The 21,829-nt window shown below is 45.3% G+C and overlaps 1 protein-coding gene across 1 annotated transcript in view; it reads right to left on the bottom strand.

Moving 5' to 3' along the window:
- hydin (HYDIN axonemal central pair apparatus protein) overlaps positions 1–21,829 on the bottom strand; it is a gene marked incomplete at both ends in the record, with an annotated part of 211,630 nt that overhangs the window by 112,674 nt on the left and 77,127 nt on the right. The window contains 7 exons of the mRNA XM_080737231.1: positions 632–841; positions 1,830–1,881; positions 7,279–7,392; positions 12,570–12,790; positions 13,450–13,542; positions 17,502–17,776; positions 20,871–21,618. Coding sequence (XP_080593357.1) covers positions 632–841; positions 1,830–1,881; positions 7,279–7,392; positions 12,570–12,790; positions 13,450–13,542; positions 17,502–17,776; positions 20,871–21,618 — 1,713 coding nt within the window. The remainder of the gene's footprint in view (positions 1–631; positions 842–1,829; positions 1,882–7,278; positions 7,393–12,569; positions 12,791–13,449; positions 13,543–17,501; positions 17,777–20,870; positions 21,619–21,829) is intronic.

Raw genomic sequence — 21,829 nt, 5'->3', positions numbered from 1 at the left:
ACTACAGCGTGTCAACAGTTCGCTTGCTTGAGTCTATCGAGGCCTAGCTAATGGAGGCCCTGTGAATGGTCCTGCAACCACGGGTGCAACAGCCAACAATTACCTTTCACATTGATTTGTTTGTGTCATGCATGTGCGTGTGTGTGTGTGTGTGGCCCACCAAATTTTGGGCCCTGGTACAAGGATTCACTCACATTTTGTGCTTTAACTATTGGAAAATAGCAGATATACAAGCTCACAGCGCGCTGCGAGCTTGTAGATCTGCTATTTTTTGAAAAATCTTGAAGATTTCTTTGAATATTTCAATATTCCTATAAGATAGGTTTTTTGAAAAAAAATGTGAAGGACCCCCAAAATGATATGTATTTGACCACGAACCCCCATCTCAAAATATTTAGTTCCAGGGACCCCCCCCCCCCCCAGAACAAACTTTGAGTTACAAATGTTCGCTTAAAATATTCAAAGATTTGCAGCGGCACTCGGTGCCGCGCTGTGAGCTTGTATATCTGCTATTTTTCAATAGCTAAAGTATAAAATAATTAAGGCCCCTCCACCTTGGGCCCTAGTGACTCAGTCCCACTTTCCCCCCCTTGTGACACCCCTGTGTGTGTCTGTGCTGTATACTGTGTACCTGCAGGCCCAGATCAATGTGGGTGGAGTTGAGACTGTAAGCAACTTCAGAGGCTTCTCCCCTGAGAGTGATGTCATAGACGGGCCCCTCTTCCACGTGGCACTGTGCCAACACCTGGCCGCTGACGTGGGCGTGGCCGTAGAAGGTGAAAGTGACCAACTGGCTGGCGCCAGGCTGCAGCTGCCCGTAAATTGGCAGGATATCAAACACCTGGATATACAGAGAGAGAGAGAGAGAGAGAGAGAGAGAGATAGAGAGAGAGAGGGAGGGAGACGCATACATTTTAATTTGGTCACATCTAAAAATGGATGCTTTGGAGCTTAAACCCCATATACCAGTACATCGATGTCTGGGGACTTTTCCCTTATACACTAAATCTCTTTAGCAAACCTTTCGGAAAGTAGCACATCTCACAACACTTTGCCATGTCAGATGTAAGACACATAATGAGCTTGTAATGTACTGTAATTTAGGCTCCTTTCTCTATTTCCTGAGTGGTTTCAACCCAAACGTTAATTATCTCTTCAGGGTAGCCTGCTGCTCATTATACCTCCAAGTAAGGTTCATGAAACCTTAAGTTTCATGAAAATGTTCTTCGGTTATTTTGTTCACAGTAAGTCAGACAGACAGACAGACAGACAGACAGACAGACAGACAGACAGACAGACATGCAAGCACGCACGCACACACAAACCCACATTCACACCGACATAAAAAACACGCCGAAAAAGCGCATATGAGCGCAATTCTGTGCGCCTCCAGGTCGCGAGGCTGTTGTTGATTGACAGTCACTCTGTTGAATCACTTCCCTGTCATTCCCCACAGCCCTACCTACACGCAGAGCCGCGCTGCTTTCATTGGCTTCGGGAGCTCACGCACGCACAAGATTTGAATGAAGTCGGTCGCGCCGAGCTTTATTCAAATTTCTCAGTCGGTCTGATGCGTGCGCTCAGCGTGAAATTGGGCGTTTTTGACGTATGGCGCAAGTCGGGCTCCACGCCAGCCCCCTTTGGAAATGAATGGTATATACGTGCGCAAACATACGCAACACCAGCTCAGTGTGAATAGGCCTTAATGGCTGCATGTGTGTGTGTGTGTGTGTGTGTGTGTGTGTGTGTGTGTGTGTGTGTGTGTGTGTGTGTGTGTGTGTGTGTGTGTGTGTGTGTGCACGCGCGTGCGTGCGTGTGCTGATATGTACCTCTTCCACACCGACAGGGCTACATGCAGTGCTCTGGGCCTCCAGCAGGGGGCTGGGGGGGAGAGGAGGCTCTTTTGGGGAGCCCCTCCCCTCTCTGGTCCAGTTCTCTGGGTCTCTCTTCTCCCTCTCCTCCTCCTCCTCCTCCTCCTCCTCCTCCTCCTCATCTTGCTCCTCCAGCAGGGAGAATGTGGGACCCTCAGCTTCTCTACAAGGCAGAAACAAAAGCAAAGAAAAAAATATATTTGATTTGTTTGTTTTCGCTAATGATGAAATGAAAAGACAATCTAACTCAGGGGTCTTCAACGTTTTCAGGCCAAGGACCCCTTAGCTGAGAGAGAGAGATGAAGCAGGGACCCCCTCTACATAATTGTATAAATGTGTGATGCAGATTTTCATTGATTTCATAGACTTGTTTGACAGCAGTTGGATTCGTGTTTTTTAGTTAACTTGACCTTTCACTATGTACTTGGTCTGCTCCTTTTTACCTCTACACCAGACCTATTTGCTGAAAATAGCCGATCTACAAGAGCTTGTAGATCTGCTATTTTTGGCTAAAGTTCTCCTCAGAATAAGGATGCCAAGGGTTCAAGTTGTTCATTTAAAAGAATGATCCTATCACAAAGATTTGGCGGCCCCCCCTGTAGTAACTCTGAGGACCCCTAGGGTCCCGGACCCCCTGTTGAAGACCCACGTTCTAACTAATAAAATAAATAGATAAATAAAATAGGTGCAATAAATAAATAAAATAGGGATTGGATTATAGGGCAATGTATAAAATGCCCTATAATGTATAGAATGACTGCTATATTTACAAATGCAGGGTTTCCCTGCAGTGCAGTCCACCAGTGTAATCAACACTGCAGTCCATTGCATACCACACACATGTAACACAATACCTTAAGTGCAAGTAACATAGTAGAATATCTTTATCATCATCTTCCACTCATAATCCAACCCACTCCCTCTCTTTCTGTCTCACCCTCTGTCTCTCCTTTCCTCTGGAACCCCTCTGGAAGCATTCATCAAGTTCATTAAACAGTGTTCCATAATTAAGAGGAATTTTAATAGGCAAGCAGGGGGGAAACAGGTCAGGAGAGATTGTAGTTTTGAAGTGCATACATATGGAGGGGAATGAAAGAGATTCAGTGAGTGTGACATCAGCTTTGGACAAGCACACAGCTAAATTATGAAACACAGAATATATTTTGCAACATGTGTGTGTGTACGGGAAAGTTTGCAGCATGCTCGTGTGTGTGTGCGTGTGTGTGTGTGTGTGTGTGTGTGTGTGTGTGTGTGTGTGCGTGCGTGTGTGTGTGTGTGTGTGTGCGTGCGTGTGTGTGTGCGTGTGCGTGTGTGTATTAGGGATGGGACGATATGAAAATTTCATATCACAATTATTGTGAGAAAAGAAATCGCGATTTATGATATTATCGCGATAATCAAAATCCATTATCCTGGGGAGGAACATATGCCAAAAAATTGCCGATCTACAGCAAAGACATTTGATAGAGAGTGAAAAAAGACATAGGCTACGTACGTATATTATACCTTTTACCAATTGTAGAGTGTTTAACGGGTACCGGATATGCAGCTTGGCAAATAAAAGGTGAATTGAACCCAGTGCATGACGGAGGACGATAACACGATGAATTAAATATCCACAATATGATTATTGTGAGTGTTTTTTATCATAATAAACGATAATATCGCTTATCGTCCCATCCCTAGTGTGTGTGTGTGTGTGTGTGTGTGTGTGCGTGTGTGTGCGTGCGTGCGTGTGTGTGTGTGCGTGCGTGCGTGCGTGCGCATGCTTGCTACAGTGCTAGTCTTTGTAATCAGTGCATGGTACAGACGTGGCCAGCAGGGGGCACTGTGGTACGGGCACTGGGCAGTACCATGATGATGGTGCAGGGATCGGGTCAAACATCCAGAATCTGCTATCAGCACCATTTCAACAAATCACAGGGACCAGGCAAAATACTCCAGGATGCAGTCGTGCATGAAATGCCATACTGTAGGTTTGAGACCTAAAATAATATGGCACATTCTTTTTGCATGATGAAAACTCAACACAAGATCTCTCAGAGAGCGTTTGGCTCAAATTGAATAATATCGTCGGGGTCTCAGGAGAAGTTGAGCGCGCGCCACTGATGCGGACAGAGGAGCAGATGGCGAGATAGCAGCACATGATGAGTCTGCAAGAACCCGTCTCACAAAAGAAACATCCGCCTCTTGCACACACCCAGGGAAAAGAGAGGACAAATACTACACATTCACTAGCACTGATGGAACAGTTCAATCAACTGTGTGCGCGCGCGTGTGTGTGTGTGCGTGCGTGCGTGCCATGCGTATGTGTGGGCACGTGCACTTTTATTCTAGCACACTAATAATCTACACATGAAAGATGGAGGAACAAAGAACATCTCACTCTAAGCAATCTGTCAGCAAAGACAGGGAACACAAGAGAGAGAGAGAGAGAGAGAGAGAGAGAGAGAGAGAGAGAGAGAGAGAGATGAAAAGTCATGGAGTGAGAGAGTGAGAGGGAGGTGGGGTTATTCTGTATATATCTGATTACAACAGGAGATAGTTACTGATGGGATTGCAGTGTGTGTGTGTGTGTGTGTGTGTGTGTGTGTGTGTGCGTGTGCGTGTGCGTGTGTGTGTGCGTGCGTGCGTGCGTGTGTGTGTGGTGTGAGAGAGAGAGAGAGGGAGGGAGAGGGAGAGAGATGTCACCTCTAGAGAGATGGATATCATTGCAACTTTGTAGCTGACAGATAAAGTTGGATTTGTCCAGGTTTTATATCTCTATTATACGCGGTGTGCTCTGGGGCGGCCAGGGGTAAAGTTACTGCCCACCTCCGCAGAGACGCCCGATTTGAATTCTCTGTGGTTGTATATCCGACTGGGCCGGACGTCCATGCGTCCATAGGAGAGCTACAAGCCGGGTGGGAGGTCGATATCTATTGCTGTGTTCTTGGGACACCTATAGGTTAGGTTGTTCCGGGCGCCTGTCAACAGGAGTGTGTAACTATGAGGAACAGGGTGTCCTCCCGGTGAGGCTCCTTCCTCACTGGCAGGGGGAAAAGGCGTGGCAGACGATTCCACGCGTATCGGAGGAGACATGTGGTTTCAATACCATCCCCATCCAGGGACGTGCAGAGAACGTTAAGAGAGGCAGGGCCTGACATTTCTAAAAGGGCCTTTTGGTGAAAATATTGAAAATAGTCGACCTTCAAGCTCACGAGCTTGGAGGTCGACTATTTCCGGTGCTTGATACCACACTGAACTAAGCATAATCAAGTCAATACTGGAGATGTGGCGTAAAACGGCATGGATTTCTACACGGAGAGGGCAATTCTTTCAACTTTAGATGCTGCATTCAAGTTCAGGAGAGTTTGGACAACGACATTCTCTTGAATGCCGCCTTCAGGTATGGCAATGGAAAGAGGGCATTTGCCTTTCTTTCACCATAGTAAAAACGGGCATTCATGGTCTGGAGGGCACTTTTTACAGACGGATAAAAGGGCAGGGGCTCAAGCCCCCTTGGATATCTATGTGTGCACATACCTGTCCCCATCCATAAGACCAACCAGTAGGGGTCAGCAGTGACAACAAAGTGTTTGGGGACATCAGGAATTGGCCATAATGATATGTGTACAGGGAGTAGGGGAGCGGGCTCAGTACGCATTGTTGAAGGTCAGTGTTTCTGGCGTAGTGCTGTCATTTTTCATCACTTGGCGACGCCCCGACAGGAGGTCCAGCTGCACATACTGTAGTCGGGTACAGATCCAAATCTCTTGAGTTTTGAATCAAGCTTGGCAGGAACTGTTGTGTTGAACGCTGAGCTGAAGTCCACATAGCATACAACAACTATACTCCCATCCAGATGAGAAGCGTGGCAGTGTGAAGATCCATGGCAATTTTGTCATCTGATCTATTTTGGTGATATGCAAACTAGCCATGGGGCAGGCAACATGGAACAAATGAAGTCCATCACCAACCTCTGTAGGCATACTGACAATTGAGGAGAGGGTGGAATCTCTCCAGTCACTTAGACAAGTTACCTTTTGCTGCTGGGGAACAGGCACACATGTCTCTGTGCAAGTCAGTTTACAGTTTACAGTTTAGGCATTTAGCAGACGCTTTTAATCCAAAGCGACTTACAATAAGCAGGTAATACACATCACTATAATAAGCAACATAATATGTCAGTACAACAATATAACAATATAACAAATGCATAAATATCAATCTAGAAAAAACTATAACATAGGTAGACCATGCACCTAATCAGTAAAAACACTTATAAAACCTAAAAGAAAATGCTATCTAACTGCATGTATGGTCATTGAGGGAAGGGGGAGTGTTACAGTAGTGCTATGGGTTTAGGTGGAGTCTGAAGAGATGAGTCTTCAGTCCGCTGCCGAAATCTTTTGTAACCTCGGAGGTGTTTAGTGGGCTGGTCTTGTGAGGTCGGGCTATCTCCGGCGGTTTGGGGGTGTTTAAGTCAAACCGAGCAAAAGAAAATAGGCATTCAGCTCACCAGGGAGGGACTTTGAGAGGGGCTGTGTGTTACACAACTGACTCCTCTGATGCCCTGTATTTTTTTGTAACCCCCAGTTAATCTTCCACAAGTTTCTTGTACTCCCGCTTGCCCTGTTTGAAGGCTCTTTGGAGGTCAGAGTGGGATTTCTAATAATCCGCCATGTTCACAGAGATGCACAAGCACATTGCCATTACCCCGTGGTTCCTGGTTGGGATATATCCACGTGAATCATCTCCTCTGGTTGTTACTTAACCCATTTAGGCCTAGGATTATTGACTGCTTTAACTACTGAAAAATAGCAGATATACAAGCTCACAGCGCGGCACCGAGTGCCGCGCTGCGAGCTTGTAGATCTGCTATTTTTGAAAAATCATGATATTTCTCTGCAAGTATTTGAATATATCCATTTAAAAGCGAACATTTGTAACTCAAATATTTGCTTCTGGGGGTCCCTGGAACAACATATTTTGAGATGGGGGTCCGCGGCCAAATACATGTAATTTCGGGGGTCCTTGACATGAAAAGGTTTGAGAACAACATGATTTAGAAGAAGGATTTAGAAGTCGGGTCAAAGCTCGGGTCAAAGATATTCAAAGACCGCGCTGTGAGCTTGTATATCTGCTATTTTTCTAAGGTTAAAGCATACAATAATGGTTAAAGTGGTTAAAATCTAACGTGACTTGGGCGCGTTCCAGGTATTTGAGAGATAAAGGTGCTTCATTGATCACACCCCTTTCCCCCCTGGGCACCCAGTCACGCTATTATCTGTGTCTAAGATGTCGGTTACAGTTTTCAGAAGTGTGCATCTACAAAAAATGCAGCCCCTGTCGAGACCATTATTTTTAGTTCTATAAAGCCATAAAACCACCAGCCAAAAAAACACAAACACACAGCTGACCTTACCTGTTAGAGTCCAGCTTAGAGTTAGTGTTCATTTTATGTAACCGGCCAAGTTCTCTATTATCCTCTTGAGTGCTAGTTTTGCCATCATCACCCACCTCTGGCTCTTCAGCAAACCTGGAACAGACGGAAGCATTGTAAGGTAAAAGACACGTTGTTTTGTACAGTTTATCTGTGATGTATCAACGAGAAAACAACAGAAATGTAAGCCATGTGATACTTCGTAGGAAAGCATATGTCAAGCTAGGTCAAATGCTGAGTAAAATGCTATTTCTCCCCATCAGGCACTGTAGAATAAGTATCTGCTAAGTACGCTAGCCAGCAAGTCCTTCTAAATATATTAACATTTTATTTCCATTAAAACGATATTTATCTGTATTGTATGATAGCCCCCACGGTTAAAAACAGATTGAAAAACAAATGTCTGAAAGTTTGTTTGTTTCCCAGACACTGATGAAGCTCCCTTCCACAAGGAGATCCACTTCAGTTTTACAGTCTTTACAGATGGCTGGGGGAAAACAATATCCAAATGTATATTTAGTCCTATTTTAGTCTCTGGACTCACATTTCAAATGGATTCACATAACCAGAAAAGTGCGCTCCTCAGAGTGCAGATCCCTGCCAGGCCGGGTTTGCCTACCCAGGGCTGTATCAGTGCTATAGGTTGCAGCAATCAAGACACGAGGGAGATGTGAGGGGGTTGTATGGCAGATGGTGCAACTGTTTGTGTTTGTGGTGCCCCCTCTGGGCGGAGGTGAAAGCAGTTTTGGAGGTGTCTATACCAGGATTCTTCAACGTTTTCAGGCCAAGGACCCCCTTAGCTGAGAGAGAGACGGAGCAGGGACCCCCACAACCTTTTCATAGATTCCATATGGTTTCATCGTTTGACAGCACAATCAGCATTGTATTTTGGATTCATGTCAATTTGTGTTTTCATATATTTAACCACTTGAACCGTCAACACTTAATAAACTTGACCTTTCACTCTGTACTTAGTCTGCTCTTTTCCCCCGCTACACAAAGCTTTTTGCCGAAAATAGCCGATCTACAAGCTCAAAACGCCTCGCAGCGCGAGGCGTTTTGAGCTTGTAGATCTGCTATTTTTGGCTTACGTTCTCAGAATATGGACCCCAGGGTTCAAGTGGTTAATATAAAAACGGAGAAAAACGTTTTTATCACACAAAGATTTGGAGGACCAAATGCATGTGCGTGTGTGTGCTCCTGCTCAAAAGGACTCAGGACTGTGTGTACCCCTGTGACACGACCAATACAACACTGCTCAAAATGGACAGAGACACACACAGGGACAATGATATACTGCAGTCCCTCGGCTTTGGCTGATCTGGTCTGGCGGGGATAATAAAACCAGAGTTGACCCTCATATAGAGTCCTTCATAGTTACTTTCTCATGGTTTGTTTACTGGCACTGAGGGACGGAAAGTGATTTAAATGTATTGAACCACCTCTATCTCTCAGTGGAGTAGGTAGAAAGAAAGAGTGAGCTGTATTGAAATCTCTCTCTCTCTCTATCTCTCTCTTTCTCTCTCTCTGTGTCTCTGTGTCTCTCTCTCTCTCTCTCTTTCTCTCTCTCTCTCTCTCTCTCTCGGGGCTGTGGTGTAATTACTGATAGGAGTGTTAAGTAGCTCAACAAGGCCAGATTGCATACATTTTGTGAGAGAGACAGAGACAGGCTCTGTGTGCATGTGTGTGTGTGTGTGTGTGTGTGTGTGTGTGTGTGGGGGCGTGTGTGTGTGTGTGTGGGTGGGTGCACCCACTCATGCGCGCGTGGGTGGGTGCGTGCGTGTGTGTGCGCGTGCATATGCGTGAGTGAGTGTGTGTGTGTGTGTGTGTGTGAGCGTGCGTGCGTGTGTGTGTGTGTGTGTGTGCGTGCGTGCGTGTGTGCGTGTACAGTACACGCACATACAGAACAGTAAGTGCATGTGAATACAATCCATGCATATACCAGCATCATAGTCAGAGTAGAGCAGAGTCATGGTTTAATTAGGAGGATGGCCTATGAGACAAACAGATTTAAACGGAGGTCATAATCTAGAAGAATGGAAGGATGAATCAAAGGATAGAGAAGAAAGTTAAAAGGGAATAGGAGAAAGCGGATGAGGATTAGCTGTAGAGCCGCTGAGAGAGAGAGAGAGAGAGAGAGAGCAGTGGTGTCAGTTCAGAAAAAGCTAAGGTATGGCAACATGACTGGTGTCTTGAACGCGCGCAAAGTGCCATACCTTATCAAGTACATTTTCTTTTTTTCCCCCCGTTTCTACGGTTTCTTGGGATGGATATGGCAGCCTGGAACGTTCAAGTGCAGCTAAACTTGGCATGTTATTAAATGTTCCACAATTAACAATAATGCATTGCACCTGTGCCGCTGACCTGTGGAACCTGGGAATATACCATTCTGTCAAGATGAATAAAAATGTGGGGAATATAATTATAATACCTTATTGAAGTGACCATTTTGTAGAATTTTGCATTTGTAGTTATTTTACTGTATTTTAACAACATAATAACCAGCACAGATAGACAAAGAGACATGCACGACACGTATTTATATTTAAGTAACTTTTATTTATATTTATATTTAAAGGGGCACTCCACCACTTTTCAACCTATCTTCATATAATAGGTCCTCACAATTTTCTTCTACTCAGTTTGGGTCTCATAGGAGAGCTGTGGGTGGGTCAAATCCTTCCTACCGGTGACATCATCAATGGGAAATGCAAGCTAATAGAAACTGCAGGCTTTCTATTCCTGAAAAAGTTGCAATGTTAAAGTGGAAGCCATTGTTCTCGTGATAATAAAAATCTTTTTTTTAAATATTATTATTTATTTTTTTTGTCAAACGATGATGTCACCGGTAGGAAGGATTTGACAGCTCTCCTATGAGACCCAGACTGAATAGAAAAAAATTGTGCTATTTTATTATGAACATTAGTGAGGACCTATTATAATGAAGACAGGTTGAAAAGTGGTGAACTACTCCTTTAAGTAAAGTTAGTAACTTTTATTTTCCCCCCTGGACCCAGGGAATGGCAGCTGCATACCCCTGCCATACCCAATTTACGCCCCTGAGAGAGAGAGAGAGAGAGAGAGAGAGAGAGAGAGAGAGAGCAGTGTTGCCATGTCCACTTATTAGAAGTGACTTTGGGCTTGTTTTTCTGTAAAGTTGCTTTCAGGGCTTGTTTCTAAAGTATAGTGGCTTATTCTGGCTTGTTCTGGGAGGGGGGTCAAGAAAGAAGGCAAAGATAAGTTAGGAAAAAGAGAAGGGGATTAAGGGGTGATAAATCTTGGCCTGCTGTGGTATTCACAACCTGTCCCGTGGAGGAGGTTAGCCAAGGCGAGGCTGGTGATCGAGGCGGCCTGTAATGTGTGCAAGGTACAGAATCAGTAGACCTGGCTTCTCTCCTCAAGGGACTTCATAATGGATTTGGCTTCTACTTCAGGTTAACCCATTTAGGCCTAGAATTATTGAATGCTTTAACCAGTGAAAAATAGCAGATATACAAGCTCACAGCGCGGCACCGAGTGCCGCGCTGCGAGCTTGTAGATCTGCTATTTTTGAAAAAGTCGTGAAAATGTGTGCAAATCTTTGAATATATGTATTTTCAAAGCGAACGTTTGTAACTCAAATTTTGCTTCTGGGTGGTCCCTGGAACTAAATATTTTGAGATGGGGGTCCGTGGCCAAATAAATATAATTTTGGGGGTCCTTCACATGAAAAGGCTTGAGAACCACTGACATACTGTAGTAGTCTCTCAAGAACAGACTAACTGAGCTCCAGTTAAGTGAAAAGGACCTTTTCTTTGACGATGGCCAGCCAGATTGCTGACATAGAAACATAGCTTTTTCAAAAAACCTTAGATGGAATCGGGTCAAAATTCTAATTTTCACGATTTTTCAAAAATAGCAGATCTACAAGCTCGCAGCGCATCACTCGGTGCCGCGCTGTGAGCTTGTATGTCTGCTATTTTTTATATCTGCTAATAATGATACACAATAATGTGTACCCGTTCTGAATGGGGTTAAAGTTATGGCTGGGACCACGCCGCTCTTCTCCCCCGCACCGCTTCGTTATAAAGCTGAGGTCAATTCTGCTCTTGCCTGTGAGTGCTGTACGGCTCGATATAGTGTGCTTTTGTCTAATCTTTTTCCAGAAATGCCATGGGCATGACACAGATAGAACAGAGGACAGAGGAGTTCCTTTTTTTCCTAATTATTTTCATTTCATTTGGTACCCAATGAGAAATGTCCCTCTTCGTTCAAGGAGTTGGGGGCTCTCATGGGAGCCACTAACGTCATGTGGTGACTCGGCTTTGGTCCCAAGTCCTAGTTTGAGACAGCAGACTGCTAGTGTTATTCTCATGGGGTTGCTTTAGAATCGAGCTAAATGTGCCAAATAAAATATTGCCATCTTTTCTACCGAGGCGAATCATAACTGCTACACTGCAGCACAGAGATTGCTATATTTTGGTTTGGGGCTGAAATTTAGTCAAGGATCTGTTCTTCTCTTAGCATAATTGCTAGAGTGTTGTATTGTGCCTGCACTCCAAGGCAAAGCTATTTTAGTCTGTTTACTGTTTTTGCTCTTTCTAGTCTAGACCAGGTAGGCCTTTCCTTATTGAAATCTGTGTATCAGTATCAGTATGTTAGTTAACCTCAGTACTGTATTAGTAGTACTGCGGTGCATGTTGGATTGTTGGTATAGTTATCAGTCAGTTCATCTTGACAATGTGTACAGTACAGACGATACACGATATTATCGTTTATCGTGATAAAAACGTTCACTTTGAAAATACATATTCAAAGATTTGCACACATTTTCACGACTTTTTCAAAAATAGCAGATCTACAAGCTCACAACGCGTCACGTTGCAACGGGTTGTGAGCTTGATAGAGAGTGAAAAGAAGACTGTATCAAGTACATATATTATAAGTACCTTTTACCAATTATAGAGGTGTTTAAGTGGTACCGGATTATGCAGCCCAGCAAATAAAAGGTGAATTGATCCCAGTGCATGACGGAGGACGATATCACGATAAATTAAATCTCCATGATACGATTATATAGGCCTAGAATTATTGAATGCTTTAACCAGTGAAAAATAGCAGATATACAAGCTCACAGCGCGGCACCGAGTGCCGCGCTGCGAGCTTGTAGATCTGCTATTTTTGAAAAAGTCGTGAAAATGTGTGCAAATCTTTGAATATGTATTTTCAAAGCGAACGTTTTTATCACGATAAACGATAATATCATGTATCGTCCCATCCCCTAGTACAGTTACCTTATAATGTATTGCTTCTGGTCCAGCAGGAAGGTCCAGTGATAGGACACAGGCAGTGGGGAACAGTTGGTGATGGTGAGCTCTCTCTGGATCTCTGTGCAGTTGAGCACACAGCCAAAGTCAAGGCTGGTTGAGGAGAAATGGAGGTTGGGGAAATGGACCTCTCCATGCAGCCCCACCATGTCCAGCTGGGGGTGTTCCCTGTAGCACACCTGGAGGAGCTGGATGGAAAGACAGGAAGGAAATAAGCCAATCAAAGCCAAGCAGTCTGTTTTGTTTTGCGCAAAATGTTTAATAGCCCTGATAGCAGTGAGACAGAGAGTGAGGGGCTTTAATATCTAGGGGCCAGTAGTGGGGCATTTTTAGCCCAAAAGAGGAATTTGTGAAAATAACAGATCTACAAGCACATGAGCTTGTACATTGGCTATTTTTACTACTTACTTTTTCTTTTCTTTTTTTTTTTATGGCATTTCTTAGATTTGTATTTTTTTATTAAAAACATATTAACTAATGAAATTCTTTAGAGAAATTATTGAATTTGTTTCTAATTGATGATTTATCTATTATTGTATTTTTTATGTTTTTAAATAATAACAATTAAAAACAATATCTATGAAACAAAAACATAAAGGGATTATTTATTTACTTTTCTGTTATTAATTAGCTGGGCTTTTGTGAAGGCCCAATGTGACAAGAGGCTGCTGGAGGACATGGCAAACATTTATTCTTTTCATCCAATTATGCACTGACAGCACTTATCAGTGGGTGAAAACTATTATAACCAAAGAGGATCGTATATATAACCTCATTTTAATACAGCATGTTTTCTCAGAACAATGTTATCAAAGGAAAGCCAAATGGAAAAATAAAAAAATAAAACCTCATCTGCCACACGTGATTCCAAATCCTGACGATACGCCGGGTTGAAGCGTGCCCACAGCTCAGCTTGCATCCCAGCATCGAGGACCAAGGCCTGGAGGGAGACACAGTGACATAGTACTTCAGAAATATTCTATAAAACTCATTATCAACTCTATTAAATGTCACTTTTCCTATTTTAAAACCTTTTTTTGGGGGTCCCACTAGCACCTTCTATCCTCACAAAGTCCCATTTCTGACCGTTGTGTCTTTCTCTGGTTTTGAGAAGGCGAAGGTTAAAAGTATATCCCACGGGTTCTCAAAACAGGCTATCCGGATTTGCTGCCGATTGTGACGTCATCTGCCGATTGTGACGTCATCATAAAAAATAAAAAAATAAAATCTTTTTCAAAAAACATTTTTTTTTCAAAAGGATTTTTAGGGGGGTGGCACAGTTCAGGCCAAAGGTGGTACTGCAGCTGAAATGCTCTGAGAGCCATTCAAAAATGAGAGAGGCTCTCTATTCAGGAGTGGTAATTTAGCCTCAAACCTTTTGAAAAACGTTTTTGGGACATAAACAATATGACATAAATACTTTTTAAATGCATGGTGTATCACCTTTAAGGCCGTTTCAGACAGTGGACTATTAACGCTGGCGTTCTCGCTTGGATCTTGCTTGGGGACACAAACACAATCACTCCGCGAGTAAACGCCGGGCAATATTTCAAAGATGACCACAATCCAGCTCTTGTCGCCCACAATCGCATGCATGAAACGAGCCCCTCAACTTCTCTGCGAGTCCCAAATAATCGCCCGCCTCTCATTGAAAATGAATTACTGGGGCGCGTCAACCGCCCCCGTTTGAAAGGGGCTTTAGCCTACTTTTGGGAGAACAGCATTCGTATATGAACAATACAATGTACATAGAATAACCTTATTGTTATTGTTATTTATTTATTTATTATTGCGTTTTTTGGGGGCAAGGCAGATGTTCTCAAAATATACAGCTTCATTTTTTGGTGGAGATCTATCAAGGAGGCACCAGCCCAAATGTGTACATCCCAACCCACCCTTGAAATGGAAATCAGAGCTCTGGTAGGAACTCTATCAGAGGGGGTAGGGGTTTTGTGAATTGAACTGCTAGCAAGTTAATCTAAGGTAAAGAAACCTTAGATGAACAGAATTTCATACGCACATAACCTGGAAAGCCCCCAGTGCAGAGCCGCCAGCCTGCAGAGAAATCCTATTTAGAAAGTTACCCCCTGGGCACGGGCTTACTCATCAAAATTTCACAGTACATTTAGAAATTACTTAACTAGAAAAAAAATATATACTTTGTGCTATTTTGAGCACACAACCTTTTGGGCTTGAAGTTTGTGTACTTCTTGGGCTGTTAGAATTATGATCAGATATATATAATTACATGTTTTACTAAATTGTATTGTATTTACATTACTGGGTATTTAAAAGAATCCCCCATACTGTACAATATCATCACATCACAATAACTGCACTTACGCTTGCCTTATCACTTGGACACACTGGACATCCCAGCACAACAATTACTGAGGGGTAATTGTTGCTTCCATCCCGCCTACTCCTACCAAACCGGTCGTGTACAAGTCTCCCCACTACGTAGAAATATATAATGCATGCTACGAGGGAAAGTAATACATTTTTTTTTTTAAATGCATATTTACTGCAGAGTTTGTGTTTGTATGCTTCTTTCGCAATACAGTGCTCGACGAGTTTTACGTCACATTTTGCCTTTTTTTATTTAAACCTTTTGAGGTATCCGTAGCAACTACAGTTTGTGTGTATGTGTGTGGGTGACAGAGAGAGAGAGAGAGAGAGACGGAGAACTACAGGAAATTACATCGGTCTATGGAACTGCTTTCAATATTAAACAACCGATACGTTGCAAACTAAGCTCCTTTTCAAAGTTTGCAACAACAATGTTACAACGTCAAGCGTTAGTAGACATACTGTTAAACGCGTCCCACGGCTGGGTTAAACAGCGAGCCCTGTCACCACAGCAGAAGCACACAGCCTTAAACTGCCCAAGAGCATTTGAGAAATCAAGTCGCTGGAATGAGGAAAGATGCGTTTGTGTGGTATTGAGCGTCGCATAGCGGCATTTGCAGCTGATTGTCGAAAAGCTGACTGTAGAAAAGCATTACTTCAAAAACAGTACAATAATCCCTCTAAACTTTACTGCCTTTGAAAGCCATGTGAAGTCACCCAGAGATATCAGTCAATACCCTTGGTAGCACCTTCTACTCTGTTCAACAGCGGTCTAAGGCTAATCCAGGGTTTAGGATTTGCAGCACGGAGCAGCCTTGCTGATAGCAGCTCAGCGCAAATTTGATTACAGTTAAAGATGAAGCATGACGTCAAATTCAACAAGGAGGCCAATCTGGTAGTCCAGAGTTTAATTCTATTTCTATTGACACAGTAAGGTAACCGTAACCGTTGGAGGTGCGACAGGATTGAAACTGAACCTAGCAAACTTTGTGAGATATAGGGTGAGGTGTTACAGAAAGGCAGATGATCCTCATTAACAGAAAGTGAAGATAAAAGACAGGTGGAATGATAAGAGAGTGTTATTATACTTGGCTTCTTAGCAGTATTATTTTATTATTTACATAATAGATCCATTTTATAACATTATTTATACATCAGCGGTGTGTTCTAGCACTACCTAGTTTCAATGGATGAAATGGTTAGTAGAGGGCTTCGCTTTCTTTCAAAAGAAATCGGCACGTCATACTACAGTACGTATATAGCGTAACACAGTAGAGCACACCACTGTTATACATACTGTATACTTTCCCCCAAATATGTGCAGTTCAGGAGGGACGACCATTAGGTTGAAGGGGCTTTATTGACAAGAATGAAAGCATACAAGCAGCAATATAGCACATAGAGATAAGCAGCAAATACAGCAGCAACTAATGACATGAGCAGCAGATAGCATAATGGAATAAGCAGCAAGCATGGTTAAATGCAGCACTATCTAAACTTCAAGCGGAACCTAGGAGTGGCATATGGATTCTACCATCGGATCAGTGTACCGCGGGTCACGATATATATAACGTTATATCGTGAATTAAGCTCTCCGTGGACACATGATCCGATACCCCCAGCGGGGATAAGCATAATCCATTGAGGTGGACGCTGGGGATGGCGGTGGGGCAGCGTTGAGCTTAGCAACTGACTATAGCTGTGCAGCTAGGTCTAATGTACTCTGGGTAAAGGGGGGGGCTGAGGCCGCTGGCCCCCGCCCCCCCCGGCGCGCTGTCAACCCTTAACTCGCCCCTCCTGAACTAGCTACGTCATGACTTCCTGCGCTCAATTTCAGGAGGGACGACCATTAGGTTGAAGGGGCTTTATTGACAAGAATGAAAGCATACAAGCAGCAATATAGCACATAGAGATAAGCAGCAAATACAGCAGCAACTAATGACATGAGCAGCAGATAGCATAATGGAATAAGCAGCAAGCATGGTTAAATGCAGCACTATCTAAACTTCAAGCGGAACCTAGGAGTGGCATATGGATTCTACCATCGGATCAGTGTACCGCGGGTCACGATATATATAACGTTATATCGTGAATTAAGCTCTCCGTGGACACATGATCCGATACCCCCAAAGAAAGGACCCACGCGGGTCCCCCCCCAAAACACGCAATGCTTTAGAATCCATAAGGCTCCTAATCATCGGTGAGGATGATTTGTTTCCGCGGGCCTAACAGCTTGGACACTGCTGTGACCAGAAGCGCATATAACTAAACTAACCTATCTAAGCATACAAAAACATTGCGCCCAGCACCCAGAATACTTTATTAATTTAAATACATTTTTATTTTTTATTTTTTGTTTTTATGCATTTTATATTTTTTATACATGATTTATGCAGCCCTTTTTAATATTCTACCACCCCCGACCACCTTGCTTTGCTAGGGAAGAAAACCTCCCACAGTATACATGGCTCCGCCTGAAGCGCCCTGATTACTCTCAGCTTGACGCAATCAGTCTTTAATCGACCGCTGGTTCGGTCACTCCAGCGTCGCCTGGCTGCTCATGAGCCTCTGAGCTTGGAGAATCTCTGGCCTGCTGAACCTGATGTAACGCACATAGGCTGCCGATGACCATCGACCCAGGGACTGGATTGTAGCCGAAGGCACCAGAAGGGCTGCTGAAGTTGCTGCTCCGATACGCAGGGAGTGCGGCGTGTAGAGGGCCGGCGCCAGGCCTTCGCTCTGGCACAACGCCTTCAGCTTATCAGCGAACCAGGCTCTTGTCATGGGCCTCCCCTCGGTGGTGCGAAACAGTGGATCATTAGGAGCTGACATCGGCCGGACCGCCAAATATCTCGCCATGGAAGTGAAAGGACAAAAAAGTGAGTTAGTTTTTGCCACCACTACCGGCGTGCCTACGCTAAATTTATCAGTTTTTGACTTTTTTAGCAAAACAGTATAATGCGTATCTTCCATTACTAAATCAGAAAAGCAGAGGCCCTCAGATGGGTCGAAAGACAGGGTGCTCGCCGTGTATTCCCCGCAACGTAGGAAAGCATAGAAGGCGAATAATAGAACAGCTTCCAACATGACATTAATGTGCCATGCGAATAGGCCTCCCCTTAATTTCCCCACCAACCTGTGAAGCACCGCTATAGTGATAGGTAAGCGGCTATCATTGCCTTGAGTTCGCTCCTTCTTGATGCCGTTGAGCAACAGGTGAATGGCTGGGTTGCTTAGAATACTTGGTACCGTCGGGTCACGGCAACGGAGATGGAATTGAATGCCCGAAATAATTGCTTTAATGGACCCGGCCTGTAACTTCCTAGATTCGAAAGCATGAACTATGAACGCACACACCATTGGGATATTGAGGGGAAGCAAGGGACATGCAAAACGTTCACAAAAATTGCAGAAAAACCACCATGCTGAGTCATAGGATTTAATGGTGCTTGGGGCAAGGCCCTTGCGCATGTATTTCTCTGCGGCCTCCCATAAGGAGACCAGGGGCCTTTCCTGAATTAATCCAGCGACATCTCCGCGAATGATGGAACCGTCAGGCCTCTGGCTGCGGCCTCCGGACATAGCATGCGGAATTCCTGGAACTTTAAACGGGACAGAGCGTCAGCAATACGATTTTGTTTGCCTGGAATGGACTCTGCCCGCATGATGAAATTGTTCTGCAAGCCTAGCCAGGTAAGGCGTCTTACGAATTTATTAATAATGCTAATTGAAGAGCGCCCTTTATTAATAACTTGAACTGTTGCTTCGTTATCGCATCGAACGGAGATTTTCCTCCGGGCCCACTTGTCTCCCCATAGGGAGGCAGCTACAACAATGGGGTACAGTTCAAATAATGCAATAGATTTACAACCTTGAGGTAGCATTAGCATTTCATTTGGCCATGAACTGGCAAACCATTCCCCTTTAAAGAATCCCCCGAACCCGACGGAGGGGGCCGCGTCCGTAAAGAACTGCATGGCTTCGGAGGCCTCCTCTTCCTCATTGTAGAAGAAGGAGATTCCGTTCCATTGAGCCAGAAACAGTGACCAGAACTTGAGATCTGACCGGCTCCCCTCGTCTAATTCAATAATATCTGAGAGAGCCTTTTTTCCCTTTGATAGGTCGATTAATCTAGACACAAACGAGCGGCCGTGGGGAATAATGCGCATCGCAAAGTTAAGGTGACCTAGCAAGGATAGCAGCGCCCTTTTTGAAACTGCTGGCGCCTCCGCTGTTTCCTTAATAATCTCTCTAATTCTTAGGAGTTTCTCTAACGGCAAGGCGGCCTGCATTAGAACACTATCCAGCATGATTCCTAAGAATTCGATCCTAGTTAAGGGGCCGACCGTTTTTTCTTCGGAGAGCGGCACTCCGAGACTATTGAACACTTTGCGCACTGTCTCAATACCTCTAGCGGGCGGTGCATTAGCAAAATCAATAGTTAGAAAATCGTCTAACAAGTGGAGAACGAAGGGGAGTTTAAACGTGTTATACAAGATCCAGCATAGCGCTTCCGACAGCGTGTCGAAAATGCGGGGGCTGCTGCGGCACCCGAACGTTAGCTTTACCGCAAAATATAGTTTAGAACGCCATTGAATGCCAAACAAGTGCCATTGTGAAGGGTGTAACGGCATAACTTTGAACGCGTCCACAATGTCCGCTTTAGCCAGCCAGGCTCCTGGCCCCGCGGATTTTATCATCTGAGCGGCCTGATCTACTGAAGCATAAAAGAGAGAAAACGGTGGCAGCGGTATTAAACTGTTAATGCTAGGAACGGTGCCACCATGCGGGGCGGAAAGGTCGAAAATGAGGCGTTTTTTCCCCGAGTATTTCCGAGTGGCTAGCCCTATGGGGCTAACTCTGAACACGCCAAACGGCGCTTCGTCGAACGGACCTATTAAGTGCCCCTTTCCCTTCTCTTTCGCCAGGAGAGAATCCACTATGGATGGCTCCGCGAGAGCTGACTTGAGATTATTGCACACATGCGACACATTAGGCAACCAACAAAGCCCCGCTAGAAACCCCTGAGTCAAACCCGTAATCAGATATTTAACCCAGCATTTGTTCGGGTGATCTGATAGGGCAGCAGAGAGAGCCGGCACGTCCACTGGAGTTGAGGGATGCATCTTTTTTATTTTTTCCCATTCTTGGACTCTGGCCTCGTCCTCCTGGGACACACAGATTTGGGGTGGCTGTCCCCGCACCAACTGCAAGCATGCATATATTTGCATTTAGGAAATGTACAGACATTTTCATTAAACTGTATACACAAAGGAATATTGCGAGTAGGACCATACGACACCTGCTGTCTTGGGTTCGCTGACTGCCCGTACCCCATCTGCGGGTGCTGATTAGCGGGCGGGAAGGATTTAGGCTTACTTGCCGGATTCTGGGCACCGGTCTTGGGGCATAAGTCGGTCCTGTGGCTATGTGAGTCACAGACCAAGCATGACAGCGGCGGGTGCGCCGTGAAATGTCGGCTAATCAAACTAAGGTCTTGAACAGACCAATCGATGCGCTGGTTGAAGCGCTGGATGTGCATCGCAGCCTTCGAGGAGAAACTCTTGTGATACTCATAGAAGAGTCCTCCCCCATAAGTATAAGCTAAGTCGGAAATAATGGACATGTAATTGTCCAACTCGGCCCTGCGCTCCTGATAGATCTCGCACATAGTATCGCGATAAACCCCGAAGGCTACGTTAAACTCCGCCAATGTCAGTGACTTAGACAATCTAGGATCGTTGTCCTTCAGAATAACTGAAAATTCCCCGCAGTCGAGGAACCTCTCAGCCGAGGATTCAGCGGCGCATAAGAGAATCTTGACCAGATTCACATCCTGACCTGCCAACACATTTAAAGAATATTTAGCGGCGGTTTAACCCCAGCCAGCAATAGGGCCAAACAAGCGGTGCTATTTACCTGCTAGAATCTGGCTTCTCAGCGCTTCGGGGATGGCAGCCGCCGGGGAGATGAACGGAGACCCCGCTGCTGGCGCCGCGACTGCGGTTCCTAGATTCCTGCGAGGGATGAAGGAAGCCTCGCTGTCCCTCGGTGGAGCCCCGCTTGGCCCTGGACCTCCGTTGGACGGGCCTGCGCCGCTGTACTCCAGCCGCTGGATGCGCTGGTTCATCCCCGACAAGGTGGACTTCAGGTCCGCCAGCGCTAGAAGCACCTCCATGCTCGCGCCTTTGCCCCCGAAGCCGTCCTCGCCGCCGGCGGGGACAGGAGTGCTGCCGCTGGGTGCGCCGCTGCCTCTGGGTACGCCGCTGCCGCTGGGTACGCTGCTGCCGCTGGGTACGCCGCTGGGTACACCGCCTTTCTTCTTTTTCGGTGGAGCCTGGGTGTCGGCTTTTGCGGGCCTCTTCCCCTTGCCTTGCCCTTTCCCCTTGGCCGCCGGGGGCTCTTGATCACCGGCTGGTTTGCGCGCCGCGCACATAAACTGAAACAGCCCCTCGTGGCCGAGCCCCATCGGGGGTGACCACCCGTTCAGATACAGCTCGTCCAGAATCCTGTGAACTGGCCACTCCGCTGGGTTCAGCGTCAGCGACTGATGCAGCCTAGGGCTTCTGCGCGGAGTAGCTGGTTCCTCCTGCTGAGCTGGTGGGACCCCGGAGTCCGGGATCATCTCGACTTCCTCTCCCTCACCCTGGGGCTCTTCCGGATCCGACTGAGAACTTCCCGACATGGTGAGTAGACTAAGAAGTAATAAATAATAGACAAAATAGAAAGCGAACCTCATTGATCTACTGATCAGCGACCGCGCAGGCTGGCTAGCCTGGTAGCAGCTCCCGACGACGTGGCAAAATGTGTAGCGATTAGCTCTCGTAGCAGCGACCTCCGTGGCAGCGTTGAGCTTAGCAACTGACTATAGCTGTGCA

Source organism: Nannobrachium achirus (genome assembly GCF_963921795.1).
Source record: "Nannobrachium achirus genome assembly, chromosome: 11".
NCBI classification, from domain to species: Eukaryota; Metazoa; Chordata; class Actinopteri; order Myctophiformes; family Myctophidae; genus Nannobrachium; species Nannobrachium achirus.
Note: the sequence above shows the minus strand (reverse complement) of the source record. Positions and strands in the feature narration are given on the sequence as shown.